The sequence below is a fragment of the Musca autumnalis genome, unplaced genomic scaffold (assembly GCF_047663935.1).
Source record: "Musca autumnalis isolate F117 unplaced genomic scaffold, ASM4766393v1 scaffold_4, whole genome shotgun sequence".
Classification (NCBI taxonomy): domain Eukaryota; kingdom Metazoa; phylum Arthropoda; class Insecta; order Diptera; family Muscidae; genus Musca; species Musca autumnalis.
In genome coordinates, this window is record NW_027411977.1 from 43236402 (window position 1) to 43256168 (window position 19767).

At 36.7% G+C, this 19767-nt stretch overlaps 1 protein-coding gene across 1 annotated transcript in view; it reads right to left on the reverse strand.

Moving 5' to 3' along the window:
- LOC141401451 (uncharacterized) overlaps positions 1–19767 on the reverse strand; it is a 48209-nt gene that overhangs the window by 11124 nt on the left and 17318 nt on the right. Inside the window, exons 4-6 of the mRNA XM_073981710.1 lie at positions 11235–11622; positions 10380–11168; positions 10125–10313 (exon numbers count right to left, since the gene is read on the reverse strand). Of these exons, the coding sequence (XP_073837811.1) occupies positions 10125–10313; positions 10380–11168; positions 11235–11622 (1366 nt within the window). The remainder of the gene's footprint in view (positions 1–10124; positions 10314–10379; positions 11169–11234; positions 11623–19767) is intronic.

Consider the following 19767-nt stretch of genomic DNA (forward strand, 5'->3'; position numbering starts at 1 on the left):
GGCAAATCTTGAGACCCTAGAAAGCTTTGAAGTTGTTCCTGTTCATAATATACCTTCCTGGAAGTCGATAATGCACTTTTTTTCTCAGATTTCGCTGGAAGTTAATAGATTCCGCCGAATTCTTTGCGCAAATTGCATACCGAAGGCCTTGAATTGCCTTGTAATATGGTCTGATACAATCCTTGGACATCAATTGACTCAGAAATGTACAATTATCCGGAACTTTTCGCCCCTATAGTGACGGTAATTATCATAATACAAAAACGACATTGTTCACGGTACAAATTTCATGCTTTTTTGGTAGTGTTTATATTTTGATGCTATGGAAGCTTTGGGAGCAGGTTTGTAAAAGAATATTTCACATTTCTGGTTCAACTAATGTCCAAGGATTGTATCAGACCATATTACAAGGCAATTCAAGGCCTTCGGTATGCAATTTGCGCAAAGAATTCGGCGGAATCTATTAACTTCCAGCGAAATCTCAGGGAAAACGTGCCTTATCGACGTCCAGGAAGGTATATTATGAGCAAGAACAACTTCAAAGCTTTCTAGAGTCTCAAAATTTGCCATCTGACACTAATTTTATGCTTTTTATAAAGTACAATACCTTAAAACGCAAAGAATTAAGCAAGGGTCAGCATTGATGAGGAATACAAGAATTCTGTCCTTAAATAACGGCATTTAAGCCCCAAAAATTATTTTTGTTTCTCTAAAATATATCTTGGACACCCAGAGACGTTCCCTGAAACAATAAAATGTATAAAATTTGCCGCTAATTCCATAAATTCTACGGCAATACACAATTTCCTTGGGGTGTATGTAAACTTTTGTCCCCACCATTTTTTGGTTTTTGTAAAATTTACCGTTATTTGTATTATGGATTATACTTTTGTTGTTTCAAATATTGTTTATTAGTGAGAAGAAATAAAACTGCATACTTGGAATTTCGTAAAAATCATCACTTGTCCTAAAACCTGAGATTTATGGGGTGTATGTAAACTTTTGTCCCTGACTGTATATCAATAAAATGATGTTTTATTAAAAATTTTGTAATAATTTTGGTTTTGCAATAATTAAGTTGACTAACTGTATGTCACACATATCCTTATGTTCGTTCGCTCAGTTGCTGTTGAGTCGTCAACAAAACAACACGCCAGAGGAAAGTGTGCGACGATATGTATTGTTGTTAGAGTGGATACTTTTCACTGTGAGATAAAAATCTGTGATGTTTACAATTTTTTACTTTTGGAGTGGATACTTTTCACTGTGAGATAAAACTTACCTGAATTTCGTTAATTTTTATAATATTTAGATCAGCCCTGCTCAATACGGTGAAAAATTTACACCAGCTATGTCACACATATTTTTATGCTCGTTCGCTCAGTTGCTGTTGAGTCGTCAACAAAACAACACGCCAGAGGAAAGTGTGCGACAAAGTGTTGCTCACACACACAACAACAGATGCTGGTTTTGAGCAGGGCTGATTTAGATCAAGACACTAATGTAAATAATATTTTTTATCAATCCCCAATATGGGTATCAAATAAAAGGGATTGACAAGAAGAATACAGTGCACTATACAAACTCAATATTTTAGATAGGCGCAGCCACTAAATGGCGTATAATTAACACGTTCGCGGACGTGAATGCTATAGCATTCCGATGCAAAATGACGTGAATGCCATAGCATTCACATTGTCAGCCATTTTTTGTTCATTTACTTGTATACAATCTTAAGTTTTGGTTATTAATATACATAATACGATTTATTTCAACAAGGTACATTCTATAATAAATAAAAAATAATAATTATAATCAATAATTAATAAATAAAAGCAAAAAAACTAATTTCGAAAATAATTGGGTGTCATTTTTTTCACCTCTCTGAATTTGCTTGCGTCCGCGAACGTGTTAAAGGGTTTTATTTAGCTCACCCCGTTTGTTTTATTCTTGGGTCAAATTTAGTAATTCAAATTTCACCATCTTCCTGTCAACCGATTAATCTGAAATTTTATATACACTTTGGATTTGGGTGACAATACAATTATGTTTACTCATTATCATTATAAATTCAAGATGGCCGCCGCTACAAAATGGCGGATAATTTATGTTTTATTAATCCCATCAATATGAGTATCAAATGAAAGGGCTCAACAAGCAGAATACAATATACTATAAAAAATTTAAATCCAAGATGGCGGCCGCTATAAAATGGCCGATAACGTAGTTTTTATCAATCCCATCAATATGGGTATCAAATAAAAGGGGTTTTAGTACATTTATCTTAAACATTGCAATGTATGTTTAACATAAAACCGTTGGACTGCAATAAACTAACGGGCAAGAAACTTGCAATAATGAAGCACTAAATGAATTAAACAGAATGCGAAATAAAAACTAGAAAATAAAAATAGGTAAAAAACTTTTTAAGTTAAACGGTTTTATGTTAAACATACATTGCAATGTTTAAGATAAATGTACTAAAAACCAATAAATAATAAAATAGATACAGTCGTGGGAATTATAAACATATGCATAGACTAGACTAAAATAAAACCGTGGGGCACGTTTTAGCCCTACTTATCACACGTCCATCGTTGTCGGTTGAATAACTGCCTAATTATAGTGTAACATTACAAAACAAACATTTTAATCAACGATTGTAGACACTTGACGTGCCCCACGGTTTTATTTTAGTCTAGTCTATGCATATGTTTATAATTCCCACGACTGTATCTATTTTATTATTTATTGGTTTTTAGTACATTTATCTTAAACATTGCAATGTATGTTTAACATAAAGCCGTTTAACTTAAAAAGTTTTTTACCTATTTTTATTAGAGCAATAACTTTTGTTGAATGGAGCGTAACTACAAAGGTCCTCTAAGGTCCAGTCCAATTTTGGTTTTACTAATTAATTTTGACTTCCTAGATTCCGAATGACCCCAATTTAGCTGCAAATAGCTGCAAATCTTGCTGATAAATGGTCTTGAAAAATAGCCTAAATCCTCAAAATAGCCAAAATCTGTCGGTACAGTTATATGGGGGCTATATCAAAATGTAGACCTATGGTCACAATTTTTGGTGGAGAAGATGTATAACCAACGAGAACCTCCTATGCCAAAATTCTGCTTATTTGGTCTGAAAATATAGACAAAATCCTAACAATACCGAATATTGGAAGCTACCGTTATATGGGGACAATATCAAAACGTAGGCCTATGTCCACAATTTTTGGTGGAGAATGTTTGTGTCCACTGGGAACCTCAAATACCAAATGACACCTAATTTGGCCAGAAAATGTAGCTTTAAACCCCCAAAATACTGAAAATCGGGAGGTACCTTAAAAGGGGCCTATACCTAAACGTGAACCTAAACCACAAGGTTTAGTGACCACTAGAAACCTCAAGTACCAAATTACAACTAATTTGGAAGGAAATGGTGGCTTAAATCCTCAAAGTACCGAATATCAGAAGGTACCGTTATATGGGGGCTATACCAAAATATTGGCCGATGTTGTTCATATTACGCTCGTGGTTTCTTAAAACACTCTTCGCAGCAGCACAAAGCTGTAACCAGCGCATTGGCTTCATTTTTACACACTAAATATTTTTGGCCACTTTCTCCAGAAAAGTGGATCCACTGTGTGAGGGTCTAAAACCATTATTTCGATGAATCACATTTTGCCAGTATGAAAGTGTATATATCCTCGTTAGCCACGGTGCGCCTTAACTAGATTTAAATGAAAGGTGCTTACACCTGGAAAGTTTTTGCGGATTCTGAAACTACGTTGTTCATAGATGAGAAAAATCAAAAAACAAAAAAAAAAATCGCCGAAGGGATTTTAAAATAAATCGCGGTCAAAGTTCACATTTTTAGGGTTTTTTAGGTTTTCACGATTTTGCTTGGAAACCACGAGTCGTATCTTGATGGGACTAAAGAAAATGTTGTAGTAGGTGAAATTCTCTACAATATTGACCTTTATGACTTTCTCCTAGGATTTACCAATTTTAAGATTTTGAAGTTCAAATTGGGACAATAGACTGACTGTATCGTGTCCTTATAAAACAATGCCAGGACTGTAATTTCCTAACTTAAACTTATATATCTAAAAAATGGTACAGCCTAAGAAAAATTCACATAATCAATCTTGTAGAGAATTTTCACAGCTATAAGATTTTATCAGGATATCGATAAGACTTGCCTTATTCATGAAAAATCGCGAAACCCTAAGAAAGAACCTAAAAAATGTAACCAGAGCTTCTTTATCTCAAAAATGGTACAACCTGGGAACAAATCATTGACGTTAATCCTCTAGAGAACTTTCACAGCTACAACATTTTCCTTACCTACATTTCGATAGGACTTGCCGTTACCAAGCAAAATCGCGAAAACCTAAAATAAACCTAAAAATGTGAACTTTGACCGCGACTTACTTAAAAATCCCTATATCGATTTTTTCTTGTTTTTGGATTCTTCTCATCCAACAACATTGCTGTTTCAGAATCCACAAAAACATCCCAGATGTAAGCTGTTTTCACTTAAAATTTGTTAAGGCGCTCCGTACTTGACATTGAGGCAATGCAGTCAGTCCATTGTCCCAATTTGAACTCTCAATATCTCAAAAAGGTGTCAGTCGGTTTTGCCGACAGATATATACCCTCAGCCAATGTGAAGCGAAACTTTCACCTCCGGACAGATCGAATGTGTTTAAGGTCTCTTCAGAATTTTGTGGCCATTTTTAGACTTTTGAACTTGCCGACAAAAACGTGGATTAGGAATTAACTGCACTAATACACAAATGTTGAACTTTTGTAGGGCAGGTACCCTTAGGGAGGACCAATATTGGCCATTTTAGAAGTTAAACTAAATTTTGATAAAATATTAGGAGATCCAAAGTTTGGACCAAATTGTTTGCCTCATTCAAGTGATATCGTCCTAGCATTCTAGTGACATTTTTTAAACATTGGGGAGAAGTACCGAAAGTTGTGGACCGGTATTGTCAATGAAACTAAGTTTGGATATAATATGACGAAGACCAAATGTTGGACCAAATCGGTTGAACAGTTCGAGAATTATCGTGCTCTCTGACCGCCACACATCGTCGGTGTCATGCCTAAGTGTTCCATACGCCATTTTCCCGTTTTGAGATAATCGCATTTTAATGTTTTGCCTCACAACTGCATTGAGCTGGATAAAGAAAATATTTATATTTTTGACTAGAAATATTAAATATAGTATATAAAACATATTTGCAAAAATATAAAGGAATATGTATTGGAGTATAAAAGTTATAGAGATTTTTTTAAAAAAAGAATTTTTGTCGAATTGTTCCATATCCACAATTATGACATAAATGTAAAATATTGTTAATCACATGGAACAAAATGACAAAAAAATTATCCAACTTTGCCTCAATAAATCAAATACTTCTAAATCGAAAATTGAAGTTCTGATTTTTGAAATATGTTTTTAAACTTGTAAGTTTTTTAAAAATTAATTTCATAACTGAAAAACGTTTAAACTTTCGCGTCGATGCGTGGATATCTCGGAAACTAGAGCAGATAGGAGAAAGCCGACTAGAAATTCAGAAAGAGCATATCGCAAAACCCTAGAAACCACCTGTATCTCAAAAAGTCAAAAATGGCGTATGGAACACTTAAGCATTTATTTTCGAACACTGATTATAAAAGTGCAATTGTCTTCATGGAAACTAAATTTTTTTGATATTCACTCATATCCTCGTCAGCCACGGTGCGCCTTAACTAGATTTAAATGAAAGGTTCTTACACCTGGAACGTTTTTGCGGATTCTGAAACTATATTCATAGATGAGAAAAATCAAAAAACAAAAAAATCGCCGGAGTGATTTTCAAATAAATCGCGGTCAAAGTTCACGTTATTAGGGCTTTTTAGGTTTTCACGATTTTGCTTGGAAACCGCAAGTCGTATCTTGATGGTACTAAAGACAATGTTGTAGTAAGAAAAATCACATAATCAATCTTGTAGAGAATTTTCACAGCTATAAGATTTTCTCGGGTCCCATATCGATAAGACTTGCCGTATTCATGCAAAAACGCGAAACCCAAACCAAAAACCTAAAAATGTAACATGAGCTTCTTTATTTCCAAAATGTTACAACCTGGGAACAAATCATTGACGTCAATTCTCTAGAGAATTTTCACAGCTACAACATTTTCTTTAGCTCCATTTCGATAGGACTTGCGGTTTCCAAACAAAATCGCGAACACCTAAATTAAACCTAAAAATGTGAACTTTGACCGCGACTTATTTAAAAATCCCTACATCGATTTTTTTCTTGTTTTTGGACTTTTCTCATCCAACAACATTGCTGTTTCAGAATCCACAAAAACATCCCAGATGTAAGCTGTTTTCACTTAATGTTAGTTAAGGCGCTCCGTTCATGAAATTGTTTTATAAGGAGGCGATACGGTCAGTCCATTGTCCCAATTTGAACTTCAATATCTCAAAAATGGTAAATCCAAGGAAAAAGTCATAAAGGCCAATCTTGTAGACCCTACTACAACATTTTCTTTAGTCTCATTACGATACGACTAGCGGCTTGCAAAAATGTGAACTTTGATCGCGATTTTTTAAAAATCCCTCCATCGATTTTTTTGATTTTTCTCATCTATGAACATTGTAGTTTCAGAATCCGCAAAAACTTCCCTGATGTAAGCACGTTTCCTTTAAATTTAGTTAAGGCGCACCGTGTAGCATAATAAATGCTGAGGGTGTAAAAATGCGTTGTACAATAAAATTTGTTATATTATTATGGTCTCCAGCAAAATGTTCGATGCCAAAGATGCCATTAAATCATGGGTGCAAGTGAGCTGGCATGTCATCTTTTTAGCATCTTCATCGATGAATTGTATATGAGCGTGGACCCCAAAAGATGCTATTCATTTTTGGATCCAAAGCATGTCATTTACACCAATGCTTTGACATGTCATTTTCACCAATGCTTTGGCATGTCATTTCCACCAATGCTTTGGCATGTCATTTTCACCAACCCTTTGCAATGACATTATCATTACGACGAGAGTTTTAACAACGTTGGTTGTGATTTTGAGTCTCCGACAACATCAAGCCTATTTAAAATAATTAATCTTATATATTTAGAAAAAATTGTATAAATAAAAACACAAAATTCATCTCTATTGGATCGATGGAATGGGTTCAAAAGCTGATGAAAAGATCGGATCTTTCACGAATTCCTTTGCATTGGTTCAAATCCTAATGAAAAGATCGGATCTTTCACGACTTCGTTTAAACCAATGCAAAAGATGCTATGAAATCACGTCATCGCATGGAACCCCTTCCTTCAAATTTTGCTGGGCTTTTATTGGTGCCTGACCTTTTTTAATAGATTGGAACATTTGAGTAACTCAAAAACACGCACATTTTGATACCAAATATGAACTTTGGCATTGAATTCTTGTGTAACTACTAGACCTAATTTGGTCCTTTTTCATGCATCAGGAGGTATTGTTCTAGGAGGTTATATCGAAACGTGCACCTATACCGACGAATTTCAGTCAGAAATGGGGCTATATAAAGGCGTGGACCTATACCAACAAATTTCAGGTGGAACGTTTTATAATATAAAATATAAAATTTATATCCTCAAAGAAGACTAATTAACAAATTTCAACCATTTTGGTGGGATAATGAAGCTTAAACCTTCAAAATACCGAATATCGGGAGGTACCGTTCTATGGGGGCTATATCAAAACGTGGACCGATATATCCCATTTTCAATGCAAGTAATAAAAACTTCTGTACCAAATATTGACTCTCTATCATTAAAATTGCGAGTTGTATCTTGATTTCAACAGACGGACAGACGGACATGGTTAAATCTACATAGAATTTTATGTTAAGCAATAATATATATACTTTATAGGGTCTCCGATGAATATTTCGATGTGTTACAAACGGAATGACAAATTTAATTATACCCTCCATATGGTGGAGGGTATAAAAACGAATCTGAACCACTGTGCGATGTGAGCATCCGATTTGGCTAAAACTTTCCACATTATTATATTTCTTTTAGACGTACTTCCCTAAGTAAATTTTAAAATTTTCGCTTATTTACAGTTAAATTTTCATTGAAGATATTCCTTGTAATTCACAACGATATAATGGTTTTCTTGGGCAGGCCTATACTCCCGAAATAAAGACCCAAAATCTCTAAAAAAAATAATTTTAAGGTCACTTCCCGAACCGTGTTGAAATAACGGGTAGTCGCTGTGATCATGACTACATAGAACATTATAATATTGTTTTTGCTAGGGGAAGACAATACTTCCTCGGATGTAACCAATGAAATTTCCCAATATTTCGGGTTAAGTTCATAAGCATAAATATTTTCGATTAAAATGGAGTTTTAAATGTTATTTATATACAGTATGCAAAGTTCATATTCGTACACCCCTAAAAAATGAATAAAATCGTTATTAATTCCATATTTTATGTGCGAATATGAAATAATTGATAGAAATTACCATAACGAAGAAAGATTTAAGAATATCAAAACAAATTTTTAATTTATTCCGTCATTTTGGTATAGATGGCGCCTGTGTGGGTGGCAAAATTCGTATTCGTACACCTGTAATCACTATATATTTGGAGATTTTAAGGATTTTCAAAGCAAAATACCGCAAATTTTTGTTTTAGTCTTCTTTTTGAATGCCTCTGCTATAGAAATATTTAAAAATAACGGTAATTTTATTAAAAATTTAGCATGAACAAAAAATCAGAGGAATATTTAAAATCCTTAAGAAAAATGTGGTAGATATGATTAGCTATTACAATTTATTCCCGAATTTTTGACGAAAATAGCTTATAGCAGTCCTTCTCTAACAATATTCGAGGTCTAATATGAAAATAAATGTTGTCAGCGTTTGGGAATGCAAAGAAACGTAATCCGGGCCTAGGTAAAATAAACACAGTTTTGGTTTTGACTTGGTAAAAATCGAAAGTTTCGTTTTAAATTTGACATAAAATGTATTGAAGTTTTAGAATACGGTTTCGAAAATCATTTTATGTCAAGAAATATCGGAAATTACGAGGAATAATAAAAATTTTAAGGAAGAAAATTTCCCCAGAAATAATGAATTTCATCAAAAGGTTACCCCACGTTCTTTCCTGGACAATTTACTTCATTCTTTTGACATTTTTGTACTCATTTTGGATCCTTTGGAAAAGAAATATAATACTCAAGGAGTAAAAACCACTATTTTCGCAATTCGGCAGCCATAACCCTCGTTCATAGTAAAGGTAGAATTTCAGTTGTACGCAGACAGTATGAAAACTTGTACAGTTTCATTTTTCTTCATAATTTCTCACAGTTTTCGGCATAAAATGATTTTCGAAAACGTATTCTAAAACTTCAATACATTTTATGTCAAATATAAAACGAAACTTCCGATTTTTACCAAGTAAAAACCAAAAATGTGTTTACTTTACCTAAGCCCGGATTACGTTTCTTTGCATTTCCAAACGCAGACAACATTTATTTTCATATTAGACCTCAAATATTGTTACAGAAGGACTGCTATTAGCTATTTTCGTCAACATTTCGGGAATAAATTGCAATAGCTAATCATATCTACCACATTTTTCTTAAGGATTATAAATATTCCTCCGACTTTTTATTCATGCAAAATTAAATAAAATTACCGTTATTTTTAAGTATTTCTGTAGCAGAGGCATTCAAAAAGAAGACTAAAACAAAAATTTGCGTTATTTTGCTTTGAAAATCCTTAAAAACTCCAAATATATAGTGATTACAGGTGTACGAATACGAATTTTGCCACCCACACAGGCGCCATCTATACCTAAATGACGGAATAAATTAAAAATTTGTTTTGATATTATTAAATCTTTCTTCGTTATGGTAATTCCTATCAATTATTTCATATTCGCGCATAAAATATGGAATTAATAACGATTTTATTCATTTGTTAGGGGTGTACGAATATGAACTTTGCATACTGTACATCCACAGATGACATTAACAGATATTTGTGAGTACGTTTTAGGAATATTTACGGCATCTTTTCTATGAAATGTATTTGTGAAGAACTAAATTCTTACCTTTTCTTGGAAGTTCAATAAACACCATTACGCTGTCAGTTGCATTCAGTGATCTATCCATCCTGGCATGAATGTACAGCATTAGAATACTTCTTTCGTCTAATATTTTATCCAAAACTGGATGCTTCAAAAGCAAGTTCAATTTCAACGATGTTACATTTTCTTTCAGTTCAAAATTCTCCGCCACATCTAAAATTAAATATATAAACATAAAATGTTCCAAAAATTTTGCCAGCAATCGAATTCCAAACTTACCTCCTTCTAAATAAAAGTTGTATCTTTTCAAATTATCTAAAGGTTCAAGATCCAACGGGTCCATGGCAAGTAACTGAGTATCATTAACAATATTTAATTTGCCTATAAGCGAATGGCTAAGGAAAACAGTTGTCTTATTCTCCACCACTTGAGGACTTTTAATAATTATTGTACAATATGCGGTCAAATTTCCGTGTTTGCCTTGCAAAACCAATATTGTAGGTGTTGGTAATTGCAGTTCTTTACCAATTTCCGTTGGCTTTACTTGGAGTTGCAGTTGATTATCATTGACAATTAGAAGACGAAACACTTGGCTACCATCACCACTTAAACTAAATTCTCTTGATTGAGTTGTGGTGTTCACGTTCCTAACATCTGTTTGCAAGACAATGGTTTCCATTTGCAATTTATGACCTGCCGTCAAATTACCCATATAGAGAGGTTTTTGAAATTGGAACATCTGTTGTTGAGCGAGACTGTTATTGTTCTGCTTCTTTGGTAATTCTAAGATAATATAAGTGATGGCAGATAATTCTTTCCATGCTGCTTTTAAAGTTAATTTAACATAAGAATCTGCAGCAAAGGCATTCAAAGTAAAGTTCCTCATGGGAGTAATATGTACTTGAAAACTTGTATTGGAAACGTTAAACATATTGTGGGGATTTTCCAGAAAGGAAAATATCAAATCCGGTTTATACATAACTGGGAAAAATATAATGGGCATTAATTGTATCTGCCCCATTTCATCAATGTGGCCATCATAGTAAGTGCTCATGAAATGGAATGAACCTGGAGAAGAAAAATTACAATAATAATTATTTGAAAACTATGAATCCTCAAGGCTAACTAACTTACTCTGCAAATCTGCCAATTCAATAATTATCGATGCCACACTAAACTCAGCCATTTGCGAATGTTGTACCCTCATTGTGAGTTCCCATTTCTTGTGTTGAATTATAAATGAGGGATCAAATAACATGGCATTCCATTGAATTTCAACGCTACCATCCTTGTGATCGACAAATTCAAATCCCTCAGTTGCATTTCCCATCAGCGTATAACTCACTTGAGGAGTATAGGAACCATTGATTAGCTGCATGCGTATGGGATTCATGGAGAAATCTATGTTTATAGTTCCCTTGTAAAGTTGTTGAGTAAAGCGTGGTTTTATAGGCATGCTCTTCATAGGATCGGAACGTATTATCACCGTGGCATTGGAACTTCTTGGCGGTATTCCATTATCCTAAAGAAATTGTACGGAATATTAAAAACAATGGATGCTGAAACACTAAATAGGACATTTAAGTTAAATCCACTGAATAAAGAGATGGCTATGAATACAGGGGAAATATTAACATTGAGGTTAGGAAAGTAAAAAGGCAAAATCCCAAGCAAAGATCCGAACCCGCTTTAATATGACAAACCAAGGACTTACCTGGGTGACGTAAGGGATGAATGATACCAAGCAATGGTCTTGACTGGCTTTAACATGGCAAAGCCCAGGATCTATCTTGGTCCCTCTTTCATCTCAAGTGGACACTGACCTCCCCGTGGTGTCACCTGGGGAACTGCCTTTAACACCCGTTAAAGGTAGTGAGCTAACATGTGCCGCGCGTTCACCCATAAGAACGTTAAAAACTTGGGTTTGGGCGTCGGGTTAGTAACCCTCCCCTAGAAAAAACATCCTACTATGAAAAAACGAAAGAAAAGAAAAACAAACCCCTCTAAAGTTGACGAACCCCGCAAACGTTTTAAGGACCATGATCTGCGAATCTGCACCTGGAATGTTCGCACTCTTTATAGAGAAGGTGCAGTCTTCGCATTGGCAGACGTACTTGAAAAGTACAAGGCCGATATTACTGCCATACAGGAAATACGATGGATTGGGAAAGGCGTCACAACAACACCTAAAGGTGACGCACTGTATTATAGCTGCCATGACGTAAAGCATGAATTTGGTTGCGGATTCGTAGTTAGTCGGAGACTAAAACATCTGGTATCCAGCTTCACCCCAGTGAATGAAAGACTTGCTGCAATTCGAATAAAAGCTAAATTCTTCAACATCAGCTTTATTTGTGCTCATGCTCCCACTGAAGAAAAGGACGAACAGACCAAAGATATATTTTACGAGCGCTTAGAAGAAACATATGACCGTTGCCCTGCCCATGACATTAAAATCATTCTAGGCGATTTTAATGCCAAAATTGGAAAGGAGAATATCTTTGGCCCAACAGTCGAGAAATTCAGTCTCCATAGTGAAACATCTGACAATGGTATGAGGCTGATAGACTTTGCAGCTGCAAAAAACATGGTAGTTAGCAGTACCAGATTTAATCATCTCGATATTCATAAGGGCACCTGGCTGTCTCCAGATCAAAGAACAAGTAATCAAATTGATCATGTTGTAATAGATGGAAGACATTCATCCAGCGTGTTGGATGTACGATCGTTCCGAGGCGCAAACATTGATTCGGACCACTACCTTGTTGCAGCAAAGGTACGTACCCGTCTAAACGTTGCAAATAAAGCACGAACAGACTCAACGCGGAAGTTGGACATCGATAAGCTGCAAACACAACAGATAGCCACAGCATATTCCACTCAACTAGCCCAATTGCTTAACGCGAGCACTCCTTGTCCCGATAACATAACAACACAATGGCAGCATATTGCCCACTCCATGCAAACAGCCGCAAAATCCATACTTGGATTCCAGAGACCTCCACAAAGGAATTCATGGTATGACCAGGAGTGTCGTGCTGCTACCGAAGAGAAAAATGCGGCATATAGAGCTACTTTACAATCAGTAGCAACGCGTAGCGCACGAGAGAGATATCGGGAGAAAAGGAGAGAAGAGAAACGGCTTTTCCGCAAGAAAAAGAGAGAAATGGATAAGCGGGAGTGTGAAAAAATCGAGATGTACAGGAGACAGAATGAAGTCCGAAAATTCTACCAAAGAGTGAAACATCAAACAGATGGCTTTGGTACAGGCACATCCTCCTGTAGAGACCAGCAAGGTAATCTGGTAACAGATACAGATAGCGTGCTCAGGATATGGAAGGAACATTTCTCCAATCTGCTGGTATCCAATAGTAGCGAAGACGATGATACCACAGATCCAATCCCAGAAGATGGTATAGAATGTATACCGCCCGGCCAAGATGAGGTAAAAACAGCAATCAACCGGCTGAAGAATAATAAAGCAGCAGGAGCCGATGGCTTACCAGCCGAGTTGTTTAAAACCGGAGGCGACGCGCTGATAAGGTGTATGCATCAGCTAGTTAGCACCATCTGGCAGGAAGAACGCGTACCCGATGATTGGAACCTGAGCATCCTATGTCCCGTCCACAAGAAAGGAGATAAGACTGTATGCTCAAACTATAGGGGCATAAGTCTTCTCCCTATTGCCTATAAGATAGTGTCAGGGATATTGTGCGAACGACTAAAGCCAATGGTCAACGAAATAATTGGACCATACCAATGTGGCTTTAGACCTGGCAAGTCCACCATTGACCAGATATTTACCCTGCGGCAAATCCTAGAGAAGACCCAAGAGATGCAGATCGACATATTTCACCTTTTTGTCGATTATAAAGCAGCATTCGACAGTCCCCTCCGATCAAAGGTATTTCACGCAATGTCTGAATTTGGTATCCCCGCAAAGCTCATCCGGCTTTGTAAGATGACTTTAACTGATACTAGGTCCTCAGTTAAAATTGGAAAGAACCTCTCCGAAGAATTTTGTACCAAAAGAGGTTTCAGACAAGGAGACAGCCTTTCGTGTGACCTGTTCAACATTTTGCTGGAAAAGGTAATACGAGATGCAAATGTCAAAAGAAATGGCACAATTTACACCAATAGCCACATGTTACTTGCCTATGCTGATGACATAGACATCATGGGACGATCAGTAAAGGAAGTAACTGATACCTTTAGGAAGGTCGAAGCAGAATCTGCGAAAGTGGGTCTGGCGGTAAACGGCGAAAAGACCAAATTGATGGTGTCGACGCGCAAAGCGTCCATAGAGCTCGGACCAACCGTAGAAGTTGGTACCTACAATTTTGAGGTAGTTAAAGACTTCGTCTACCTCGGCACTGCCATAAACACAACAAACAACATCAGTTGTGAAATAAGAAGAAGAATTGTATTGGCCAACAGATGCTACTATGGATTAAGTAAGCAATTTAAAAACAAAGCCACATCTCGTCAAACAAAAATAACACTATACAAAACGCTGATACTACCCGTGCTAATGTATGGCTCCGAAGCATGGGTACTTGCGCAAGCAGATAAGGCAGTGCTTGGTGTGTTTGAGAGGGTGTGTTTGAGAGGAAAATTCTTCGAAAGATCTACGGGCCGATTTGCGTTGACGGTGAATATCGACGTCGTATGAACCACGAGCTATATAAGCTATACAAAGACATGCATATAGTTAAACGTATCGAGATGCAACGATTGCGTTGGCTAGGCCATATCATGAGAATGAGCGATGATGAACCCGCTAAAAAGGCGTATGAATACATGCCACATGGCGGTGCACGCAGAATCGGCAGGCCTAAGCTTCGATGGAGCAAACAAGTGGATGAAGAAATGGAAAGGCGCGGTATTCCAAAAAGTCAAGCGAAAAACAGAGAGGAATGGAGATCTTTTCTTAGTTCGGTCTATAGAACAAATGTTCTGTAATGGGCCAACTAAGTAAGTAAGTAAGGACTTACCTTGGTCCCTCTTTCATCTCAAGTGGACACTGACCTTCCAGTGGTGTTTGAGCCACACGTTCACCCATAAGAACGGTAAAAAGTTGGGTAAACCGTCCGGTTAGTAACACATCCCCATTAAAAAAGCACCCTACTTTGCAAAAATACAAAGAGAAACAAACCCTTCTAAATTTGACGACCTCACAACCCCCGTTTTAAGGACCATGATATGTGAATCTGCTCCTGAAGTGTCCGGACTCTTTAGACGTAGTTTGCACACTAGCGGATGTACATGCACACAGAAAAATATATGTTAGAAATATGTTTGGATCTAAACAAATATTTGTTTGGGACTGATTGCAAACAAATATATATTTGGATCTAAGCATAATTTGTTTGTGTCCAAAAAATATATGCTTGCAAAATTTTATAAAATATATGTGTTTATTTCTTTAGGTACCAGCATATTTTTTATGTTAGAAGATATTTTTTATGGGTGGAGAGAGGATTTTTGTCAAAGAGAGTAAGAATAGGGCTCTCGCGGCTGCTGGATGTTGTTTTATAATAAAGAGCTGTGTGTATGGCAATGATGAACACGAAGAGAGCATTTGTATGGTGAATCGTACGAAAACGTAAAGGCGAGTACTCATCGTGTTCACCTATGGCAGCCAAGATCATCCATATACGTTAACGTGACTACAACAACAACACACGTTCTCTTTTTTTCTCATCTGCTGTGGTTTAGCAAAGGAAAGGCACTCTCAGAGTGGACAATTTTATAGAATTGTTTTTAATGGTGTCAGGTAGATTTTAGTCAACGCACCAATGTGCTATCTTTACACATAACAGATGTCGGCCATAAATAGAAAGGGTCGGTAATAAAATAGTGTATGTTTCTTATCACCCGCAACGCAGTGTGTGCGTGGTGTGCATGATGTATTTATGTACACAGCGTACATTACTAAATGTATTGTCTGTGTGTGTTAGTTTTAAGAGTTGTAAATATTTTGTAGAATAGTAAATAAAAATTTGAGTTTCTTTCGAACCGTCGAAGAAGACACATCACCCGCGTGTTTTCGTTCTTGGGTTTTTCCTTAGGTTTTCTTGGGCTGCATTGTAGTGATGAGGCTAGGAGTCGCCTCATCATTTGGTGACCCCAAAGTGATTGTTATATGTTTAGTAAAAACACGTAATAGATCCGCTATTTAAGTGACGTGGTAGGCTCGCAGTTCCAAAGGAGAACGTTGTGTAGTTTATACGTGTAGTGCAGTGCTGTAGAAAAAAGTGACTGTGTTAGGTTATTAAAAGACGCATACTCGAAGCAAAGAGTATGTTAGGTCAATTTTAATAACAAATAAAAAAAAAAAATAATAAAGTGACAAAAAATATAGCTCGCGAAAATGAATTTCGAAGAATTCATCCAACATCAAAGGATGTTGGGCGAGTATATAGTGTCCATTGATTTACAAATATACAAAATTGCTCAAACAAGTGTAGCCAAGGAAATTAGGGAAAAGTGTTCCAAAATAGTTAGTTCTTTCGCGGAAGCAAGAACGGACTTTTTAGGTAACGAAAGGGAGCTCCGACGTATGGAAAAAGTACCATACGATCATTGCATATTCGCTGTGGGAGTGCAATATGCCGTTAAAAGCATAGAGGAAAACATGGAAGCTATGGGTTTGTTTGTGCCTATAGAAGTGCCACGTTTACATAATGTAGATTTTATAGCTGAGGTGAACAGCTTAAGTTCATCGGAACAGTGTGGAAAGAAATCCGGACTGCTCCAAACAGGACCGCCAAATATTAGGGAAACAATTAATTTAGTAGATGCTTCTTTTGATTTTTGGGGGGAGATTAGAAAAGCTCTTTTCTCAAGAACAAAAGACTTCGAAAAGAGTTATCAGTCATTATTGTCACATTACGTGCGATATTTGGAGGTAGTAGGGATAGAGGGTGACTACACAAGTCATTACCATTATCTGCAAATTTGTTACCAAATAGTAAGAAGTGGGAACATTTCAAGAGTAGCACCAAAAAAGGTGAACATAAATTATGAGGCACAGTTCTCAGGTAGTTTAGGGCCTATACAGGAAGTTGTTAGGAGCTCGAAAACTGAGAATGAAAACGCGTGCGTGGATGTTTCGCGAAAATTAAAAAGTGAAACAAATCGATTACGTGAAGAAAATGAGCAATTTAAGTCCAAATTGGATCAACAAATCAAGGACTGCCGACTTGCTGAAGAAAAGGCTCGCATGTATGAGTCACAGGTCACTGACGTTACCGTCAAATACAATGCTGCTTATGCTGAAAAGGAAAAGGCTGTGGAAAATCTTTGTGAAGTGCAGAAAGAATCGGAGTGTCTACGACAACAATTGGACGAAGCTCGTAAATATTTAAACGCTGAATCTATGATCCGTACGGATTTGCAAAACCGCATTCAGAGTCTACGCGAAGAACTCACGTTTAAGGAGCAAAGTGATTTGCGAGAAATTGATGAAATACATTCTCGCCACCAAGCTGAAATCAGTGCAGTGTTACAACAGTTGCGTGAACAACACGAAGAACAAATGCGCAAACTTGAAATGATGTACCAACAAGAGATTAATAGTCTTCAAGCTGAAGCCAATCATAGCTTGAATAGTCGCATTAATGAGTTGGAAGCTACAAATGCTGCATTGAATACCCGTAATCGTGATTTGGAGGAATTGATCCAACAGGAACGGACATGCCATGCTGCTGAGGTAGTAAATCTGGAAGATGAATTGCGACGTCTACAAAATGGAATGGCACAACAACAACTACAAGAAGAAAGTGCTATGTACGACAAATTACTGTGGAACGAAGAAGATATGAGTCAACCCAGCAGGGAGAAAGATCACATCGAAATTTCCCAAAGTGATCTTGAAGAAATGGTACTGAAGAAAGGTACTAAAGAAGTACATATCGGTGGTTTCCAATTTAAACCTAATGCTAATGACAAAGAGAATGACGTCAATTTCCATCGCTCAGGCACCATTGAGGGTGATATCAACAAATTGAGAGTTAGTGCAACATATGAACCTCCGATCCACATGGTTATGAAATCACAAGAAATACAAGGTGGCGCTAGCAAAAAGGCATCGATGTTTAATGCCAATGAAGAAGTTACCGGTTATCGCACAACCAGAGCTGACGCTAGCAATGTTTCAAATTATCCTCTACGAAGAAAATGGATTTACCATGTAATTAAGCAATGGAAAAGAAGTCCCCGTCCGAGCTGGTTGCTGAAGGTGTTGGGTGCCATCACCTAGAATTAAGTTATAATAATTGTTGCATTCATATAATTAGTTTTAGAATATAAGTAATGCCTTCAGCAGCTACAAAATTAAATGTAATTGCAATATTACTAAAAAATTTAGTTTGTAAAAGATAAGATACTAATACATACAATTGTTAAAAGATTAGGATCTTTTCACGGCGGGGAGTATGGACAATTTTATATATTTTGTAGAATAGTAAATAAAAATTTGAGTTTCTTTCGAACCGTCGAAGAAGACACATCACCCGCGTGTTTTCGTTCTTGGGTTTTTCCTTAGGTTTTCTTGGGCTGCATTGTAGTGATGAGGCTAGGAGTCGCCTCATCACAGAGAAACAAATGATCAAAATAATTTTAGCATCAATGACCTATGGTGTATGGTGTAATACAGTGGTGCTCATAGTTGATGTATTAGTAGTGGTAAGACACTCTCCCCATTGCTAAGCAATGGTAAATCAGAAATAAAGAGAGAATACGTGTGGTTTCTTCCTTACGTTACCCTAAGGAAGCGAGCACCAATGGTGTAATAGGAGACGGAGAAGCTTTGGTGGTGTGTATGCGGTAAAACACGTGTATTCCGTGCTTGGTTATTGTTAACCAACGTAGCAAGCGAAGAGGAAAACAAGTAAAAAAGTATCAGTCGGCTTTGCCGACAGATATATACCCTCAGCCTATGTGAATTGGAACTTTCATCTACGGACAGATCGAATGTATTTAGGGTCGTTTCAGAATTTTGTGGTACTTTTTGGACATATGAACTTGCCGACAAAAATGTGGATTAGGATTAAAGTGCAAAAGTTTTGCGGATTAGGGAATGGACCGACATAGTGCATAACGGAAGTGCATCTTATTTTGAGAGTCATATTTTTTCGATAGATATCGCGCCCACTAGTCATTTTAGTGGGTTACTGTTGGCCCAATATGCCAGGAAGCATGGACTTGTCCACGGAAAACATAATATGGCTGTAAACAGGACCACAAAGAACATCATCGGTATAAATTTCCAAAGGATCTCCGAACAGACCCCACACTGCACTTGGCCTCAAATGTTGAACTTTTGTTTGGGAGGTATCCTAAGGAGAGGACCGATGTGGACCATTTTAGAAGTTAAACTAAGTTTGGGCAAAATATGTCGAAGGCCAAATTTTGGACCAACTCGGTTTATCAGTTTGATAGTTATTGTGCTCTCCAGCTACTACATATTGTGCTATAGGAGTTTTTTACAACTATCGGGTTTTTTTCCCAAGAAGTAGGGACTTGCGAAAAAACTTTTACCGTCGTAATTGAGACAGCGATTGCAAGTTGCTTGAAAAGAAATCAAAGTTAGTCAAGAGCAGGCCTTAAAGTGAACTTATCCGAATTTTTGTGTGGGAGGTACCCTAAGGAACGGACAAATATA